Raw genomic sequence first — 20,875 nt, 5'->3', positions numbered from 1 at the left:
GAGGGTAAAGATTCACCATAAAAAAATTTAAAGTGTGTGAGCCATTGTTTACTTTTTCAAAAATGGTGCACATGTCAGCTTCCCTGCGGAACAGGGAGAAGAGTGCTTTTACATCTGCCATTCTTCGATAAACACACCACCAGCCTTGCTTCTTTTTCTCCCTCTTTCCCTCCCTCCATCTCTCTCTTTCCATCTCCCTCTCTGGTTTTTACTTTCCCTCTCCTTAAACGTGAGATGAGAGGAGGCAGCCAGGATAATTGGCCATGCGTCAGTTGGACTGTTTGATCACGTAACGCGACGGAGGCTACACACCTACGTGCCGCTCAACAAACCGTCAAATGTAGCACCGGAGGCAGAACACGGCTCCAAAGGGAGCGGGGGACCCGTGCTGTGTAATGATGGTAAAATGGAGCAGTTTTGCCTGTGCTGGGTTTTCGTGTGTGTGTGTCTGTGTGTGTGTGTGTGTGTGTGTGTGTGTGTGTTTGACTATCAGCTGCAACACAGCTTTGAGGGCTACAACTGGGATTACATTTTTGTGTTCATGTTTTAAGTCCCCCCCAAAAAGCCCCAGAACCCACATATCCACCACCCAAACACCCGTGGCTCCTAAAGAGCCAAAGCTCGAACATTAATGCATAATCTGTTTTCACACTTTACTCTCTATACTCTGTGCTACGCCCATAATTGTCTAGACAATTATGACAGTGGTAACAAAAAGTGATTCTATTTTCATAAACATCCAATGACTCTTTAGATCTCGCCCTCCTTCCCTGCTGCGTTATTGTTTATTTCTGCAGTGGAGGCAGGCGGTAGGTATATTTTGATAAGAGCCATGCCCGGGAGACTGTGCAGGCTCCCAGGGGAGCAGCGCTGTCTGTAGCATCAGCCACTGTCAAACCACTGAACCATTTAACAGCGTTCACGGCAAGATCTGCCTCCTCTTTTAACCCTACCGACTCAAAGGCAGGCTCTGACATTGTACCTAGACAGATGTGAAGGTTCTCAGCCCTCTTTATTTTTCTTCCTCTTCTTCCTTTTCCCTGCTTTTCCTTTACTCCCTCTCTCTCGCGTCCACTTCCTCTCTCTCTTTCTTTTCTTGTCTTTTCCCATTTTCTCATAGTTTTCCAAGTGTAATGGGGTGAGCAGTGAGACTGGGGAGTGGGCCCGACAGGTTGGCTGGTCAGGAACAATACAGGCTTTAAACCTTACTAACACACCTCGCTGAGTCTGCTGGGAAGTGGGTGGGCTATGTCTGCATGTGCATGTAACTGTATGTGTGTGTATATATGTGTGTGTGTGGTGTACCTTGCCAAAGTAAAGAAAAATACTGTAATTTACATTTTTTTAGTGTCCCTGCCTGTAAAAGGTTACGGTCGGATACATTTTCAGTCATGGCTATGATATTCTATTGGCCATCAGTTACAGTTTTAATACTTTAAAGCAATAATCCAAATTCTTAACTCTTTTATGATTTTTTTTTACAGTAAAAGTCACATTTGAAGAATTTCTTCATGCAGACAATTTACACACTGTTTCTCTCAACAATTTAGCTAGTTATTGTTCCTGTTAATATAGATGGTAGTGGTGATCAGAATTTGCTAAACCTTTAGAACAAGTTGTGTAGTCATGCAGAAGCACCAAACCCATTTGCTATGGTGCAGTTTTATTTATGTTTTCACCTTTTGACTTCATGATGTGTGTATGTGTGGGTAGGTGGGTTTGCAAGAGTGCATGTGTATTTTCAATCACCCTTGAGCATGTGTCATGTGCACGTGGCTGCCCATTTGTCTTTTACTCAATGTTAGTATGTGTATGCACACTAATTGCAGGCTTATATAGAAAATTGTGTGATCAAGAGTCATTTAATACCTCCTTTTTAAAAATGCATCATTAAATTTCCATATGGCAATTTGCATACGTATGCATAGGAGATCCGTGTTTTTGTAGGACATCAAAAGCTTTCATTCCAACTTCTCTGCATACACACATGCAATTTATTCCCCAACAATCGACCACAGGGGTGAAGTCGTGGTTGTGAAATTCTGTTCAAACACTTTGCAACCCCATTCTGATGGCACTGATTTGAATTCCACTTCCACTAATTTCCCTATATGACGACGTCTGCAGCTCCCTATAGATAAAAAAGAATTGAGTTAGAACATGTATATAAAGCACATTCACCCCCACTGCACCACCCTCCTCGCCCTTTCTGGCTCTTTGAACTCTTTCTTAGAGAAAGCACAGCAGCCTATTCAGCAGGGAGAGAGGTTCTGTAGTGACGCGAGATAGCTAGGCTGAGGCTCTGACTGGCATTGGAGGTGCTTGTGGGGATTGAGGCTACTTGGGAATGGCATTTGTTAATATTTAATAAGAGCAGCTCCTCACTAGATCATATCTCTGCCTGAGTTTATACACACTGTCAGCCAGGGACGTGCACCCGCATGCTGCCATGTAATTATGGGCAAGGTAGGGGGGTGTGTGTGCATCTCTGTGTACACGTGGGCATGTGTGTTTGTGTGACGCTTCCAGTTCATGGATGATGCTTTTTTTATGTCGCTCTCTTCCTGTCCTGGTAGACACTGAGAAGGCCTTATTTAAGAGAGTTACTACACAGCATAAGTGGTTGTTTACTAATCTTAATGAGAGCTGAGTCTTTACTCTCTGGTTGTGTTTATGTGTGAGTGTGTGTCAGTGTTCATTTTCTCTAAATCATGGCTCCAATGAAATCACAGAAAAGAATATGTTTCATGGCCCTTGAGAATGTGTATTATGCATGCCATTTATTTTTTTTCCATTTCCTCCGAGTGGTCACAATGTCTTTTGTGTCTCACTCTTGAAAAGCTCAAGGATATGAACATTTTCCTGGCACCTCCTATTGAGAAAGCACCGACAAAAATGGCTGGCTTATTGAGAGCAGCCAGCAGTTCGTGATGAAGAGTCAGTGTGATTCGCTGAGGGCTTGAAAACAATAATGCGAACAAGGGCACTAAACAAGTGGGTTTTAATGAAATGCTCCCATCAAGACAATACATTCCTCCGTGTTCTTCATCCAAGCTGCTCCGTTCAAGTATGGGGATGAAGCCAGAGAAATCTTAACCCCTATCTCACTGTCAATATTCACCACAAAGAGAGACAGAAACAAAGAGAGAGAAAGATAGAAAAAAACAAACATAGAGCAGAGGCAGTTAGCCCTGCTGCTCTGTCAATACAAAAAACCACCACCATTACACCTACTTTCTTGGTAAGGCAGCTTAATTGAGATATCAAATATTGCTACTTTACCCTTCTGTGAAGGGCAGGTGGCCCCTGCTGTGGCCTGGTTGGACAGTGCCCAGGGAAAGGGCCACAAGAGACCAGGGCTTGGGTGGTGTGTGTGTGTGTACATGTGTGTGCACTTGTCAGTGTGTGTATTAGGGAATCACAGCAGGCGGCCTCCCATAATAAGGCTGTCTGAGTGAGCAGTGGGCCGCAACTGACGAAGAGGACCCCAGCTGTCACAGGGCCTAGCAGGCGGTCCACTGTGGCTCATAGCCCTCTACCCACATACGCACACATACACGCACAGACGTACCCTAAGGCACCCACATGACCCTGCTTGACACCCTATGAGATGAGCACACAAGGAGGCATGGATACACAGAAAACACAGGCACAAAAAGAAACACACAGAAGTGCTCAGCAACCATAGCGTAACACCCCAAGAGCAAAGCCTCATGGTAAGAATGAAAGTGGGAAGTGGTACACACACACACAAAAAAAAACACACACACACACACACACACACATATACACAAGAAAGGGATGAACCAGCCTATTTTAGTCCCTGGGTATGTTGGTTAACATCTGTATCAGACAGCATGCTGAGAAAAGCACATGGTGATTCCACTGCAGGAGAAACTTGCAGAGTTGTGTTGAGTCATGTCCAATTGTCAGTTGACATTTTGCTTTCACTGCTACTGCTCTGCTTTGCTCTCAAAGTGTTACTTTTATATGTTTTAAAGGCTGTTTTAACTTTGAACTGTTGAGTTGAGACATTTGAGGACTGTTTTAAACTGCTTTAGGTTCAGGCCTCAGTTACTTTTTTTAAGACAGGAAATGTTTTGTTTTCATTGGCAATATAGTTTCCAACCTGATCACAATACCATGTGGAGTCCCACAAGGGTCAATACTTGGTCCCCTTCTATTGATACCGAAATCTCTTTGCCTGGTATTATATGGTCCCATCAATCACTTTGAAAGCAAAGAGCCAGGTCAGAAATATGTGTGTTATCCTCATTTCAGATACAAATAAAAGCGGTCGTAACAAGAACAATAGCAATAATCTTATTTATATGATTGTGTTTTGGCCTTTTATGCTATACGTAAAGCACCTTGAATTTACATTGTGTATAACATGCTAAAATTGCTTATCTTCCTTCCTTATGTCTCTGAATTTACTGAGACCAAATGCTTACATCACCTGTAGAAGGGTTGCACAATACGCACATCTGCACAAACACAAATAGCTTGTCTTCACACATTTTAATCACATGATTAAAGACTGCAGGCCAGTCAGGCAGTGTGGTAAGAGAGAGGCAGACCACCCCTCTGATGGTCTGATTTACACTACAGAGAGACAGAATGAGAGAAAGAGAGGACAGGGGATGAGACAGGGAGAGATGCTGTGCTGGAGAGAAATTAAATCAGTGGCTAAATTATTGCATGATTGCCCATTCCCCAAAGACTTGGGCATCATTTGGTAGAAAGTGTCTAATAATTGGTTTTCGGCCATGTCAGACACATGCAATTCCCCCCACTAATGGCTCTGTTAGGAAGAACTGGGCCTCCTGGGTCACAGAAGGACAGAAACTAGCCAGACGGCAAAAAGCGTCCTACGCCCTTTTTCTTTTTTTTTTTCCTCAGATAAATGAGAGAACGAGAGAGAAAGAGAGACACAGAGACACAGAGAAGAGGAGAGATGGCAAGAAGGAGAGAGTGTGTATGTGAGCGAAGAGGAAATGAAGTGGCAATAAGTGCAGCCAAAGGGGAAATGCTCTTCACCGTGAGTTTAATACATCAGACTGGGGATTTGGCAGCCCGCCACACAGCAATTGTTTACCTTTTTGCTCACTGGCTGCATCTGTTCTGTTTTGTAAACGGCACTAAACTATTCGCCCGTAAACACCGGAATCAATAACAACTGCTAAGGGAATTCCCTTATCCCGCCTCTCCCTCTCTTTCCCTCCCTCTCTTCCCCATGTTTTCATCCCTAACCACCACCCCTTTCCCTTCCCCTAGATCCCCTCCTCTCTCCCCTCTGTCTCTGTTCCCTGCCAGTCAAGAGCAGTGTGTGTTTGTGCACATATGTGTGTGTATGAGAGAGAGAGTGTGTGTGCTGTGGAGCTGATGGTGGAACCCACAGGAGAGACAGACAAGGAGAAGACTGATGGCTCGCCAAAAATACCTGCTCCGTTTGTTTTTTCCTTTTGTTTTGCATTATTGTCATTTTTAAAAGCTACAAACTGAAACTGTCCACTGTAGACCTACAGAATTCGGTATTTTTTAGCATTTTTCTTGCCCTTTATGAACCCCCAGCCCCCACCCTTGTCCCCACCTGCCCTAAGATTGTTTGCTTTGAGGGCTTCTGAAGAGATGCATACTACATTTATGGTTGTCATAGTAATATGGCAAGCCATTAATTGTCTTTTTGTTCATAAGAACATCCTTACACTATAGTGTCGTATGGAGGAGCTCTCTTATATAAACATACTGTATGATTTTTGCCCTGCTTTCAGCACCTTATTGATTCTCAGTACATTGACCCTTGGTTGAACCCTTCTGCTTGCTAGTGCCCTTCCTCATTCTGCTCTATGGGACATGCTACGCACTACGCTATATGACACACCTGGGTGCTTCTAAGCACACCCTCTCCATCAACCAGCTATGAGAGCCTCCATTTGGCCTCACTGTTGTGACAAAGGTATAATGAGGTTTAGATGGCTGTGTACTAGACTGCTATGGCTATAGGGCTATTTGGCTAGGAAGACAACTATAAATACCTATATAGCCTGGGCGGCAGCACTCAATGAGACACTGAGGCAGAGCATTGCTAAACATCAAGGTCATGTGCAACTATTTAGTGTGTGACTTAGTGACTGAAACAGTCATAGGTTGAGGGTATGAAAGGAATGAATGGTGAGAAAGGACAGAGACAGAGATGATGCTCCAGAAAAGGTGACACTCAAGATGAAGTGGTGGTTAAAGGATGCTGTGCTCAGATTAATGCCCCACAGAAAGTGGGATGGGTGGGGGTGGGATGTGAGGTGTAATAGTGATAGCTTTTTAGAGACTCCAGCAGCTCTGTCTCTAATGTGTCCCTGTCTCATCTGGTTAGATTGTTTACTCTTGAGTTTTTGACAGCTTTAGTCTGCCCCAGCATTGAGACACAGAAAGCTCTGTGTTGATTTGCTGGTGACTTCAGAAATAGACATGATTGGTGGTGCGTGTGCGAATGTGCAAGCTGGAGAATGAGTCTGCCACGTGGGTGTCAGCCAGGTCACGCATGTACACATGCAGTACGAGGTAGTCTCTCTAGCTCAGGCTCCCACTGGACCCCATTACAGAGGAGCTGCTGAGCTGCAGACCCATGCAGCTTAATTACAAACACACACATACACACATACATGCACACACAGTCAGACACACACCAAATAATTACGCCGCTGCTCACATGCGATTTCATCCATGCATGCCCACACACATAGACATAAATAGATGTATACGCTTAGAATTGCAAACATAAACAAACTTGAGGTCAGAATATGTTCCATGGTGACCACAGAGTCTGGTTGCAGTATGGCAATTATCTTGGAAGACTGACATGTGCAAATGTGTGTGAAAGTGTCTTCTACAAATCAAGTTATTCATAATGACCTGCATTACATGCACATAAACACGCGTGTGCACACCCGACAAACACAAACACACAAAATTACATCTGCTGTCACTCATAAACACTGATGTAAACATACACACATACCTACACACACACAGAATCAAACCTCATGCATGATTAAACCACACATCCTTGGGGATAGTTTGTTGTCATATTGTCAGATTTTGTTTAACAATATGGCAAAATTACATTAGGATCCAGAGGCAATAATGTTACAATTATTGGAAAAGGGCCCCCCTCTTCTTTCTTTCCCTCTCAACGCTCAATCATCTCTGCGCTTTCAGAGTCAAGGCTAATACTGAGCTCATCCATTCCCAAATGCCTTTGCAGTGGAGGAGCTCATTTAAGCGGACACACAAAAGTATTTGTGCATGTGTCTGGGAGTATGGCAACGCATCTCCCAGCCGCCCATTCTCCAGCTTAATGCGGAACATCCCCCGGGTGATGGCTTTGGCAGCCTCCAAAATGGGAAATCCATATTTGCCGAGGGGGTCATTGGTGGGTTAGGGGGAGAAAAGTTTTGTGCCGGGAGAGAAGGATGTGCATGTGTGACTTCTCGGGGAGCAAAGTTTTGCATATTTTTTCACTGTCTCTTTGTTTATGTTGTGTATTGGGAAAACATGAATGGGTCGATATTTATAAGAGGTGTCGTTCAAGGCAAGACTTGAGGATGGCGGGTGTTTTCTGATGAGTGCATGCAGGTTGGGAGGTTGAGTTGAAAAACTATTTTCATGAAATTGTTTATTCCTTTACTGAACTGTAAACTGTAGTGCGGCTCTCATTCCTCTATTTCTATGTTAGTCATACATTCACAAGTACATAAACTGTTTATTTTTCCTTTCTTTCCACTATTACGTTATTATTATTATTCTTTCTTTTTTTCTTTCTTCACAGCGCCAATGGAGCTTCCCATGAAAAGCAGAAGCTTCAGTTTGACCTCCCACCAGTTGAGGGCGTTAACCCATCTGGCCTGCACCTTGCTGGGGTTTGAGAGCAATATAAAGGAGCTGGTCACTAACATGACCTTCATTAATTGCACAGGAGAGACTCCCTGTGTAAAAGGTACGACTCCTTCCAAAATGCACACGTCCACATACATTTCAGACATGTAATCAGGGTTGTTGACCTCTGAGGTTGTGTTCTCTATATTTTTTCTGGGAATTTTGGAAGTCTTAGTCTTACAGAAAATGATCAAAAAGTTGATGAATAAATAAAATGTGAATAATCTAAATAATTAGAAAAATGCAGGTTTTTTTCAACACCGGGACTCATGACCTCAGAATTTCTAAAACTCTGGCTATAGCCCTGCATGTGTGTGACCCCTCCAGGCATAAACAGTCCAGTTACACCCCCACAAACATGTACACACACACACACACACACACACACACACACACACACACACACACACACACACACACACACACATTGTTACTTCTAGCAGGATGTCTGAGTTGTGTCTGAAGAAATGTGTTATTTTAGTAAGGAATTATCTTGGGTGTTATATAAGCCTTTAGTACCCTTTTCCTCTCTCCCCTTTGAACTGCTGCTACAGAGATGTTAAATGAAAGCTTTTGGTGCATGGAGTAATTTCCACAAAGGTTACATTTACAAAAACAAGACTTGCAGAAAGGCTCAATTTACAGAGAGGTAAACAGCCTTTAAAGGGCAGTTATCCAAATCATTAATTCCAGGCAATCAAACGGCTTAATTACCAGAAATTCATCAGATGGGCTTAAAGGTCAAAAAGTGATGCGCTTGCTGCTTCCTCCTTCTTCCATTCCATGCGGTCTTGTTCGCCTAAATTGCCTCGCCTGGGGTCTCACTCTTCGCCTTCTGATTAGGAGACTGTGGCCTTGATGTTCACGCTTTTTAATTGCAACCCAACCCAACATCCTGTACGCTTGTCTCATGCACCCCCCTATCCTCCCCGCCACCCCACACATCCACACAATCTCCCTTCATAGAATTACCCCCATATATACTGTAGTTGATGCTATCTATCTAATCTATCTAAATCTAAGCCCCAAATTTAGACTCATAAAGCCATCACCATTCGCATCTACTGCCTGTTTATGCTCCCTCTGAGGCATGTACAGTTTTTCTCCGGTCACTGTGTCTCATTTTGGCTGGTGGGGGGACATGGGAACAATGTGACCCATATCTGATTCTGAGTTATACAGTGGCTTTCATGTTTCCTCACTTGGCATTCGGTCAGGCTTTTAGCACATAATATCACACAGCATATTGTGAGTGATATGGAAATATTCAAGCTAAATAATGCATAGATTTGAAAGATGCTACAGACCACCACCACATAGTCATTCATCTTTGAAGTGTGATAACTAGTGAACACTTTTGGTCTCCAGTGAGATTTTGCTGACATGATTTGAGAGTATGACCAGACACAGTTACTGTTTAATATCAATTGTGACATTTTAAATATCTTAAAATGTTATCTTGTGTGATATTTGCATTAAAGAGACACTTTTATTGGTCATTTAGGGATCTTGAAAAAGACTAGGGATCTTGAAAAAGACAAGAAATCCACAGCGGAAACACTTCTCCACACATCAGAGGTAAGGGTTTTGTGCGTGTTCCTTTGTAAGACCCTGCGAGGACGTTTCTATTCTATTACAACTATTCAGTGATATTTAGACTTGTTACCTTTCTCTATATTTGCAAAGAGGCAAGACGATTTGCCTCTTTGTAGCATTGAAGTAGAACAGGTGAAATATTCCTTTCAGCATTCATGGCTGTTTGCTCATTTCCTGTTTTGCGGCACAGGTTCTGGAGTTTGAATGGAGGTCAGCATTTAAGGGGCTGGTCCCTCACATGGCGCACTGTGTTAAAGTGGTGCTGGATGATGTTTGTACCAAGAGTCTACAGCAGGAAGAGGCCTTATATTCTTCAGGAGACACCTTAATCACCCTGACCGTCACTGCAAGCAACAGACATCTCAGAGAAGACTCCTTCTACAACTACCCAGAGAGCGAGACTCCCAAAATGATAGTCAAGGTACTCTGCTATTACAGTTATTTACAGTTTGCAGAAGTTATCCAATGTTTATATATGATTCCTTATCAAGTATAGTATCTGGTGTGACAAAACTAGACAAATGCGCTGTCAATGAGAGGAAATATAGGGGAGTCAAATTATTGACATGTTGGTCAGCATCAGTGTCTGTCGAATGGTTTCACAGTGAGTAGCCTGCCAACTGGGTCATCTTGCAAGTTATACAGAAACACAAAAGTGAAAAAACAAATCTGGCATCTTTCAGTTTTCCCCTCAAAGGCACAATTTGTAATCCTTATGCAAACAAAATCGTAGCCCAGCTTCAGCCTAATATAAAACACAGTACTGGAACTTGTTATCAGTTCTAGATTGACTGCCTTTTAAATACATGGTCAAAAACTAAACAACTCAGTTGGTAGATGCTCAAACTGTAAAATGTTCATATGTAAATCAAACTTTTGGGTGTAAATATGGCTGTTATTTTGATGGTAAAATATGATTGCGGAAAGCTGTTAACAGTCTCTTAAAAGTTGCCCTCTGGGAAGAATTTACCAACCCATCCAACTGTGTTGCTGGATCACAGGACTTTGTTATTATTTTATCAGAAAAGTTCAGTAGCTTGCCTTCATTTCCATTTCTCTCTTTAAGATCTGAAGTAATGGTTAAATGGGGGATATGCATCACATCACCAACTCTTAAGTTAGCCATTTTAATCAGTTAACTAGAGCTGTTCAGCTTTGTCAAGCTGTGTTTATATACACATTAATAATCTGATCTGGACAATAATTACAGTAAGGTAATACTTTAATTAATCTGTTTCAATTAGTTTTTAAGACTATTTCATTTATTTTATTTTCTTAATATAATTGAGCAAAGCCTATTTAATGATTAAAGACACCCTATCCACTTTATGTTACCATATTAGATTCCAGTGTGCCTCAAACCCTGTATTTCTCTCATGTTACTATTGAATTACCTTAAGACTTTATGCAAGTATTGATATAAAACTGTGCTTTAAGCAGTTCTTTTCACAGTGCCCAAAGATAATAGAGGATACCCAAAGATGCTTTCCTAAAGAAAGACACACCACTCTGTAAATGGCCACAAGCAGAGCTGGAAGCACAAGAAATGTGTAGCCTCAGGTGGATTTGTGAATGATGAAATAATGAAAGTGACAGTGAAGTGTCTTACCAGAGCTGTAAATGTCTTTGGAAGGCATTGTCAGGTGTGTGTCATTAGATCTGTGTCCTGTGAGAACTCTGATAGAGAGGTTTAAGGTGTTTATATCACTACGTAGCAATACTGATGCAACAAAAAGTGGAATACACCATACAGTATGTCTTAATGCAAATATGGCTACCCCCACATATTCAAGAAAAGATGTTATGTGTAGGAGGAAAGGGTTTGTTTTGGTAGAACATGAAATGATTTTTTTTTGTGTCATGCACATTCTTACAATATTTAACCATGTAAGTTTTATTCATCTAAGAATTACAGTGTGATTACATAATTTCTCCTACACATGATTTGTCACATTAGATGTAAAACTCAGCTGTTGCGCGCCTGATACCTCTGCCCCCATATGTATACAGAAACAGAAATATACAAACACACACACACAATCTACACATAATCAATGTAGACCCCAACTTGTCACTCCTCGCCCCGTGCATGAGCATGTTTTGCCCTACACACCAATGTCTTTGTCCTGTTTTATCCTCTATTACTAACTGGCTGAACAATGCAGGTCTAAACACATCATCCAGACCCGGGAAGATTAATGGTTTTGTAGCCCCAGCGGAAAGCACTCTCTATAATAGACAGCCCAAATGATTTGGGCCTGACACAGTTGACACCCTGGATCAGAAAGGGCCTTGAGAAGAGTCATCAGTATTACTTGAGGGGAAGACTCCGGGGACAAAAGAGAGATAGGAGGAAACCAAGAACCAGTTTGTGTGATATTATGAGGGATAGATAGTCTTGAAAAAGGTGTTGAATACGGCTATACAGAAGATAGAGTGATCACAAAGGCAAAGATGCTAGGGTAGAGAGCAGGATAAAGAAGGGGTAGTGAGAGAGAGAGGGATGAGAGGAGAGGGCCTGGGAAAAGGCAGGGAGGGGTGAAGATGACACCAGAGATTGACTTTTCTCAGGAGAAAGACCAGTCTCTGATGTGAGACCAGGCTTAATGTCTAACTCTACAAAGGTTCTCCAACGTTTGGTGCTGGACTGCCATATACTTACTTCTATTTAAAGTGGCACTAGTGCCGTTTTTTTCTTTCTCTTCTCTCCATTTTCTTTCCTAATTTACTATTGCAAAACAACTACCTAACTTTCCTTTCTGCAACTCCTTGAAACTTTGTCCAGCTCACAATCCTGCATCTTCCTCTCGACTCTTTTGCTGCACGCTACTCTCTTCTACACCACACACTGTACAGACTATTATCATTACTGCCTCACCTCTCTCCTCCTCCTCCTCCCCCTCCTCGCCTTCTCCTCCTCCCCTTCTCCTCTAGCCCTTTTTACACTGACAGTATTTGTGGCTCTCATTGCTAACGAGTGTCAGAATTTGTCTGTGCTCAGGACCTGTACAACGTATTTATGTGTAGGTCAACGCTTCAAAGATGAGAGCCTTTCAGCCCAAAGGTTATACATGCATGCATTTGCATTCAATAACACTGAGCCAGACAGACATCCAAGAGGAGGCCGTTAGATATTATATATATATATATATATATATATATATTCCCCCCGTCCTTTTTTGACACATGCCCAAGTGTTTGAGCAGAGAGCAAATTACTATACAAGACGTAAGCATGAAATATGGCTGGTTCAACGGCATTATGATGGATCAATATTTCACACATTTATATTCATATCTTCATACCTCAATCCTCACTTTTTTTCATGTGAACCCACTTCAGTGTCTGTATTACCATACATAGGCTGGCTGCGATGATACCATTCATCCATCAGAGTACTTTAGATAGTGTACTTTTTTATTGGCAGTCAGTTGCATACCAAATACAGAATAGCATCTCGTCAACAGCTGGAACTCAACCTCCTGTCAAAACCTGGGATTGAACTTTCCTTGTTTGGGTTGGCCCTTCTAACCTTGATGTTAGCTCTCTATTATAGCAACAGAAGTGCCTTTTTTGTATTCAGACTTCACTCAAGCCCTCACCTGCATGTTCAGTTCTCAACTAGTTTGTCTACTCCAAATTCTGCGCACACAAACAGGCCTCCCTAGCACTTAAAAACTTTATACGATCTCTTTTACCTTGCTGCAATAGTCCTGGTGGGATTCGAGACTTTGATCTTAGCTAGTTAAGGTTTCAGCCTGACGTCAACGTGGACGTGCATGCGGGTGGTTATTTTTGAGTGAGCATGCATGTACATGTGAGGATGATTGTCTGCTGAGTATGTGTGTGTTTGTGGGAGTGTGAGTCAACTCTGCATGTGTATGAGATGCTTCTCCAGGGCTCTTCATCACCCTGGTAATGCACAGTGTTGTGTCTCCCTCTGGTTTCTCTCTCTCTCTCAAAGCTAAGCTCCTAATGACTACATGCAGTCAGATATTGACTTAATTGTCCAAACGGCCTTTGTTCCCAGGCCTTTTAACCCCTCTGGAAGCTTTTATGGAGAAAATAGTGTAAAGAGATTGTGAGATTGTCAATTGTGTACACACGCTGAAGCCCTGATCTGACAGAATGTCGAACTTCCCAGCCAGCCAGTACAGTAAGTCAAGTAATAGAGTGTGTGACTCTAGAATTACTATGAAGCAAGTAATACATGCTGTGATCAATTGATTGATTAAACCGGTATAGTTTTCTGCATGTCTTTTCCCTCGGTGTGACCTGGCTTTGTAGCTCTGGGGAATAACTGAAACATGCTTTGTTTTAAGGTTTTTTGAGAATCTGCCTGACTCATAACTCACATGTATGGATGTATAAATTTGGATTTGGCGTCACGCCCATATGTGACTCCTTGGCACTTGCCTGATCATCTCTCATTGTTCGCTATGTGATGTCTATAGAAGGCACATATGGTAGCGGAGGCAGTGGTATCATGGTGTATAATTGTTCTCTGCAGTGATAGGTACATGGTGCATTTTATAAAGTGTCTGCAGAATACATATTAAACTATTACGCTACAGTAATGTTTATGCATGCTATGCATTTATTTTTTGCATAAGTTGGCAGCCAGCACGTACCCCAACACACACACATGCACACTCTCCTTAAAGCTTCCTGTCATCAACAGCATCAAGTGCCGTGTTTGTGAAATTGTTTCACTTTATTCTCGTTGGCAGAAGAAGAATGAAGTAGCACTGTGTCAACCATACTGATTGATACACTGCTATCATTATATTAATTAATACAGCATTATGTAAGTACCAGCAAATACCCAGACTGCATATTTGTATCTCAGCAAGCACACACACACTCAACTCTCTTAAAGTACTGTCATCAGCCTGTCTCCCAGCGTCTGGAGAGGGAAAGGTGTAGGCAGCCCTGTCCCTATAGGCCTATCTCTAGGACAAATGTGGATAAATGAGATAAGTCTTGCTTGTTACTCTGGCAGTTTATAGAGTAAGCTGTAGGTCTTTTACATTGCTGAAACAGCTCTCTCCCCCTCCCTCTCTCACTCTCACCTTTGCTTGACCCTTTCCTTTTTCTTCCCTCTCAGCACGTCTGACTCCCCATCTCTTCCCATGTGTAACATTTCTGTTTGAATGTGGCTAACATGATGCATGCTGTTATAAAATTAGACAGTGCTGATGTATCCTCAGATGGAAAGGTTTTATTTGACCTGATAACAATTATGCATGTTCAGCAGCAAAGTTTATGTAGAGGGCATGTCTTCAGTGTCTCTACATCTGTATTCTACATTTGCACTGATATTTGCTTTTCAGCTATAATGGCTTGTACAATGTTAGTGAAAAATTACATGCGTAATACTCAGCTCTGACTAAAATCCTTGTCATTCTGATAAGTCCTTGCAATTGTTCCATTATTTACATCTAGTCAAATCCCTTTCTGATGTTTTTTCCCCCACTTTTTTCTCTTACTGACAGATTTTCCCTATCTTATTGAGATCATCTTGTCTTGTCTTTGCCTTCTCTCTACCCTCAGTTCTGTGGAGCAATCATGGAGGAGCTGGATGCCTTACTGCCCTTGGCAGCAGCCTGCAGGGACAGCTCTCTCCTGGAGGTGCGATCAAGCTTCGTGGAGGCGTGTGGCAGGGCAGCGTTTGCCATGTTGGGACGTTTAGAGGAGAGGGCCCTGGAGGTACCAGCCTCTGCACCTCTGAAGAACCTCCCTGCTCTTCTGGCAACTTGCATTTATGTGCACCAACGACTGGAGCACTACCATGCCAGGCTGAAGGATTCAACTACTACTTTAGCTAAAGTGTAAGGAGAGGGTGTGTGTGTTGGTGGGATTGCATGGGAGGGGAATGATACATCGGCTGCAGTGAATTTGTGTATATGCTCATTTCACTATCTATCTATATCTACAATATCTGTCTTTTTGTCTATCTATGGTTTATTCCAGCATGCAGTGGATGACAGACAGATTTTTTTATTGGTAATTGATTGAATATTGTGAGCTCAATGAATAACATGAGAATCTATGTAGAAGTGCCCAACTATTCTACAGTAATGGCTGCTTTGCCAGAGGAACAATAACATCAGATTTGAGTTGTGTGGAACATGTATGTATCTGTGTGAGTAGGGCTGACTGGCTGCACGCATTAGCAGAAACATGGAGATAGATTTGTTGAAACGCCACCTTTGTCACTTTCCTCCAGCAAAGAACCAAATGTTGGATTTACAAATGAGAGTTGCACTGGATATGTTCTTTTGTGTTATAATCACACTGACAACACATACTGTAGCCAAATTCAAATGATGTGTCAACCCACAGATGGTGACTGTATAGGACATTAAGTTGTGCTGACGCAATGATCAGACAGACATCAAATTTCAGTTGCTACTGAGTCCTGTTACCAAGTTTGGAGTATGAATGTAAGTATGGCAATGGCTGTCAAGAGGACAGCACAGACAAATCTGGAGTATTTTGGTTCATAATCTCTGCCACATCTCTCTACCCGTGCTTAGCCTCTTTCTCAACATTATGCATGACTCCTATCTGAAGAAAGATATTTATTAAGCTGAGATAAAGAGAGTATGAAGGGATCAGAGAGATTAACTCCTCCAGTAAAGTTGAGATTAAGAAGAGGAGAGCATAGAAAATAAGAAAAAAAAAGACTGGAAGTGATTGACAGGCAGTAATGACACCCATATTGTGTCTACATCTGGTGAGTTTTTATGCCCCGTAATACCCCCTTAACCTCTGCTCTCCGCAGATCCCCTCTAAAGGCATCCCTGGTGCCCTTGGTGCTCCTGTTTTCCCACCTCTGGCCCTGTGCACCCCTCCACCTGCACTTGCACTGTGCCCCCTCCGGTCATAAAGCACTTTCCCCTCTCTACACCATTCAGTCCCCGTGGTTTTAAGCCTCCTGCACCCCTGTTAAACTCTTGCCTCTCTCTGGAAAGTATCAAGGCAGGCAGATTTAAAGGATATGAAATGTCACACTGAACTTTTAGAATAAATCATCTGTTCTTTCATCTAATCATTTCACCTCATGTTTGTTTGATAGCTCCCTGAATATACAGTAGTCAATCATACATCTAGATTACAGGATTTTGCTCTATTGGACTCTTGACCTCAACGGTCCCTTTCTTTATTCTTAATATACCATATGTATTATAGATTATGCATCGGCCATTACCGTTAGGTAATCCCAAGGTTTGTTTCCTTCCTCACTGCCTAGACCCCTGACCCTGCTCCCTATCCAGAAGTACCAAGATATAATTCAGGCCTTGAGAGACCAGCTGACCAGCTACTGTATCCAAGTTTGTTCCACCTGCATTCTTCAGGACGCAGAGAGCCACCACTGGGCTGACCCCAAGCCCTTCTACGAGGTAAAGTATCTTTACATGTCCCGGAAATCTGTTTGATTTTACCCAAGGCAACTTTGTTAAAGTTTCTAGCAATTATGATATATCAATGGAGCCTATTTGAATATTACTTATTTACTGCCAAATCAAAAGGAACAGTAACACATAAGAAAAACTTCAAATTGTCTGGTGTTGATATCCCTCCTTTCATTGTAAAAAGTGGAAATTCTAATGCCACGTGTCTTAGCAGGCTTGTTCTGTAAAATTTGAGGAACTCTAGGAATTATACTCTAGAGCTTTCTTGCTTCTTCTTTTTATTCCCACAATACACCTTTACCTCCCACTCTCCCTCTTCTAACCAAGTGTTCTACTCTGAGCTCCCTGAGAACATCTGTGGCTTCCATGGTGCCCTGGGGGCTCCAGGGATTCAGCTGTCTGAAGTCTGCAGTCTACACTGGGACTGTCTGGAAACAGCATAGGGCCCCTGGAACTCCCCTACCTTATGCCCTTAAACCAATCTAAACCTCCCCTCTCTTTCTTACTTTACCTCGCTTTTGCCTTTTTTTCCCTTTGTTCCTCCCTCCTTCCTTGGGTCAATGGTGTCAGACAGACCTGCTGTGCGCAGGTGTGTTCTTTTGTTCAAGCATGCCTGTGTGCATCTGTGCAGATGAATGCATGTGTGGGTGTGCAGCAGCATCTCAGAATGTGCATTTCATTTGGCGTGTGTATGTATGTATGTATCTGTATTTTTGATGTCTGTTGTATATGTGTAGTTGAATGCTTTCTGTCTCCTGGATCCACAGCTCTGTGTCTTGGCTCTCACGCGGCTCAGCACAGCTCCAGAGAGACCCGTTTCCAGCTTGCGTTCTTTCTCTCTCTTTTGTTATTTAACATTGATATTGACACTTGAATAGTTTTTGGCAGAGAAATATTTAATATGCTTTATTAACAGCATATGAGGTCAGTTGAGGCGATCAAAGAAAGTTAAGAACATGACCTTGGCTACCTTCCTTGTCATGGATAAAGCCAAACTGCTAAATTTCATCTGAAAAAAACAAAAAGCTATTATGAGTTTCCAAGTTTGTTCCATCCTTAGTTCCCTGTCCCAGATTCAGTCTTCAATCTTGCCAGGCCTTCATCAGTAATAGGAATTTGTTCATAGTTGACCTGGCTAGTTAAATAAGTTTGTCTTGAATGAAGGGATAAAACAGTCCAACCACACATGTAGTTGTGGCTGCTCTTGGTTTGGATCCAAAGTCTGTGTCTGGGTTTGCTCTGCTGAGTCCACAGGCGGAGGATGGCAGCCTAATCCCGGACATAGAGCTCGGTCACGCTCCCCATCAAACACCGATCCCTAAATGACTGGCTCCAGGGAAGAAAGGGAGGAAGAGGAGGGAGAGAACTAAAAAAACGAGATAGATGAGGTGAAGTAAGAAGGAAATGAAAGGGACTGAGAGGCATGATGAGTTGAAGACAAGAGGAAGTTGAGGAGTTTTGGATGTGTCAATATCTCCGCCACACACATCATCTGCTGGAACAGTTTATTTTTGGAAGTTAAACATGAAGAATTTGGGCAGGTGGAGGTGAAAGAGGAAAGTTTTTTAACAAATTAATTCTATATCTTTTCTTTAGGATGCTAGGATAGTAATGTTTCTCCCCATCTGTCCCTCTTTCTCTCTGTCTCTCTTTCGTCTCACTATCTTTTGTCTTTGCTCACGTTATCGCAGAGAAGTTCTCAATTTCTCCCCTCTCTCTTTCTCTCTTTGTATGTGTGAGCGTGTATGTGCGCGCGAGTGTATGCCTGTTGTGATGTGTTCTCCAGTTCAGGACTTTAAAGCAGTCTAAAATCCCAGTGGGGGCAGAAACCCAGGTGCAGAGTGCAGGTGGCGTGACCACTGAGACATCCTGGTGTTGACAGACCTGCCTCTGTCTCTGTCTCTCTCTTTCTTCTCCTTCATGTTTTCTCTCTCCCTCTCTCTTTCTCCCCCCTCTATTTTTATCTCCTCTTGCTCTCTGTGTTTTTCCTTCACTGTTAATGTCCATATCATAATATATCTTCATCTGTAACCGCCCTGTCCTCCCACCCTCCTCCCATCCACCTCTCTCTTCCACAGGGCGAGCGCTGTTCCTTCTCGGTGCAGATGTGGTTCTACTTCCTGTGTGGGCTCCGTAGCGACCTCTGGGCTATCCTTCCAGCGGAGTTGGCCAAAGAGGTGCTCGGCCAGGTGCTGTCAGAGACCTTACAGCTGCTGGTGCAAAGATATGCCAGGGCCCAGCCTTCATACAAGAGACACCTGCAGATCAGGTGCTTTATCTTGTCCTATACTGGATATAGTTATATTACCTTGAGAAATTTCGCTAAAATGCTGCTAAAATAGCAACATACAAAATCTAGTCATACACTGCTGTATGACTCATTACCCATTGTTTGAGCACATCAGTGTAGTTCAAACTTGCCTGCAGAGTAGGGTTGGGTGTTGTGACAATAAATACTGTTCTCTAAATACAAATTTGTCGACCATCGCCATCCTCTTCGGAAGTTATCCCTTTAATATCTCTTGTTGTGTTTTGCTGTTGTGGGAAAAGTTGCAAATCAGTGAGCAGGACTGTTTGATTTCAAAAGTGTACAGTACATACATAATTTCTCCAACAGGTATTTCATTCACTGGTTTAGCCCAAAGCAGATATTCATGTCTTGTATTACATCTGCAAATGGTTTCTTAATTGATTTTCCAGAAAATTTACAAAATCACAATATATATCAATATCATAACATGAAATTACATTTACTGTGATGAAGTGAAAGGGAAGATTCTATCTGTATCACGCACCCTTGCTCCAAAGCAAGCATAAAATGAGATTATAAATGTTTTCCATCCAAAAAGATAATTAGTTTCAGTAATTTGACTTTGGTTTCCTGGTAATGTCAATCTTCTCATTTAACTCTTGGTGAGAAAGTGAATACTCATATTTCCCAAACTGTTAAACTATTCCTTTAAGATATTGTATATGTAGCTCTTTGAGTGATTACATGTTTATGTTTTGAGCTGCATAACTCCTTCTTTACCTTCTTTACACACATCTTTGTATAGCCTATATGAATATAGACTTGGCTACACATAATGGTATCCTAAATTACCTTGACTTCAGTTATTACATCAGAACTCCTAGACAAAGCCCTAAATAGTTTCTGCTCCCTCTTCCTCACTGTTGGCCTAATTTCACTCGGCTCCTATGGGGCCGTTGGTGGAGGTCTGAGCATTGTGTTCGTGCGTCATAGAAGTACTGTCTGTACAGGCTCAAGAGGTCATCCTCTCCTCATCCTCATTCTTACCTCTCTTAATATGTAACTGAATGATGATAATGAGCAGGTGACACACAGTGAGAGGATGAAAGAGTGACAAGGACAAAGTGCAGTGTACATGTGTAGCGCCACATGATGTCAACACAAAGTCTATAGGTTTATATTGCTTGGAGATGCGTGTGTGTCTGGAGAGACAATTGTAAAGTGTAAGTCTAGGCTAAACAGATGGCTTTTCAAAGTTTCTCAAAGTTTCCTATGTGTATAGCACTCACATGGGTATTCTTACGCTACCTCACCTCTCCTGTATCAGTCGATCCCTGTGTGGGTCTAATAACGATTTAGGCCATAGGGAAGAGCAGGGATTAGGAGATGAGAGATGATGAGCAGTCCCCCCCCGTCCAATTGAGGAAACAGATTTATGGGCATTTAAACGTAAAAGCAATGACTTTAATAGTGAAATCCAAAGCCAGCAGTACATTTAACCTTCCAACTGTAAAATCACCAGGAGGTTCTGGTATTTGACTGGCTGTGCGATGAGGCTGTTATGTCATGATGTAATGGTGGATGTTAGCCTTTGAAGATGTTCTCTTTCAGTGCCTCAACATGACAGTGCCTTTCTCTTTCTCTCTCTCTCTCACATATTCCCCTCACATCTCAT

At 42.4% G+C, this 20,875-nt stretch overlaps 1 protein-coding gene across 11 annotated transcripts in view; it reads left to right on the top strand.

Annotated features, from left to right (window-relative positions):
- The window catches only part of kiaa0825 (KIAA0825 ortholog), a 120,430-nt gene that overhangs the window by 17,606 nt on the left and 81,949 nt on the right, over positions 1-20,875 (top strand). For all 11 annotated transcript variants that reach the window (XM_042420836.1, XM_042420832.1, XM_042420830.1 and 8 more), the window contains 6 exons: positions 7,829-7,996; positions 9,440-9,513; positions 9,722-9,952; positions 15,085-15,362; positions 16,787-16,937; positions 19,028-19,218. In XM_042420836.1, the coding sequence (XP_042276770.1) occupies positions 7,829-7,996; positions 9,440-9,513; positions 9,722-9,952; positions 15,085-15,362; positions 16,787-16,937; positions 19,028-19,218 (1,093 nt within the window). The remainder of the gene's footprint in view (positions 1-7,828; positions 7,997-9,439; positions 9,514-9,721; positions 9,953-15,084; positions 15,363-16,786; positions 16,938-19,027; positions 19,219-20,875) is intronic.

The sequence above is a fragment of the Thunnus maccoyii genome, chromosome 9 (assembly GCF_910596095.1).
Source record: "Thunnus maccoyii chromosome 9, fThuMac1.1, whole genome shotgun sequence".
Taxonomy (NCBI): Eukaryota; Metazoa; Chordata; class Actinopteri; order Scombriformes; family Scombridae; genus Thunnus; species Thunnus maccoyii.
This window is presented reverse-complemented; position numbering and strand designations above follow the sequence as displayed.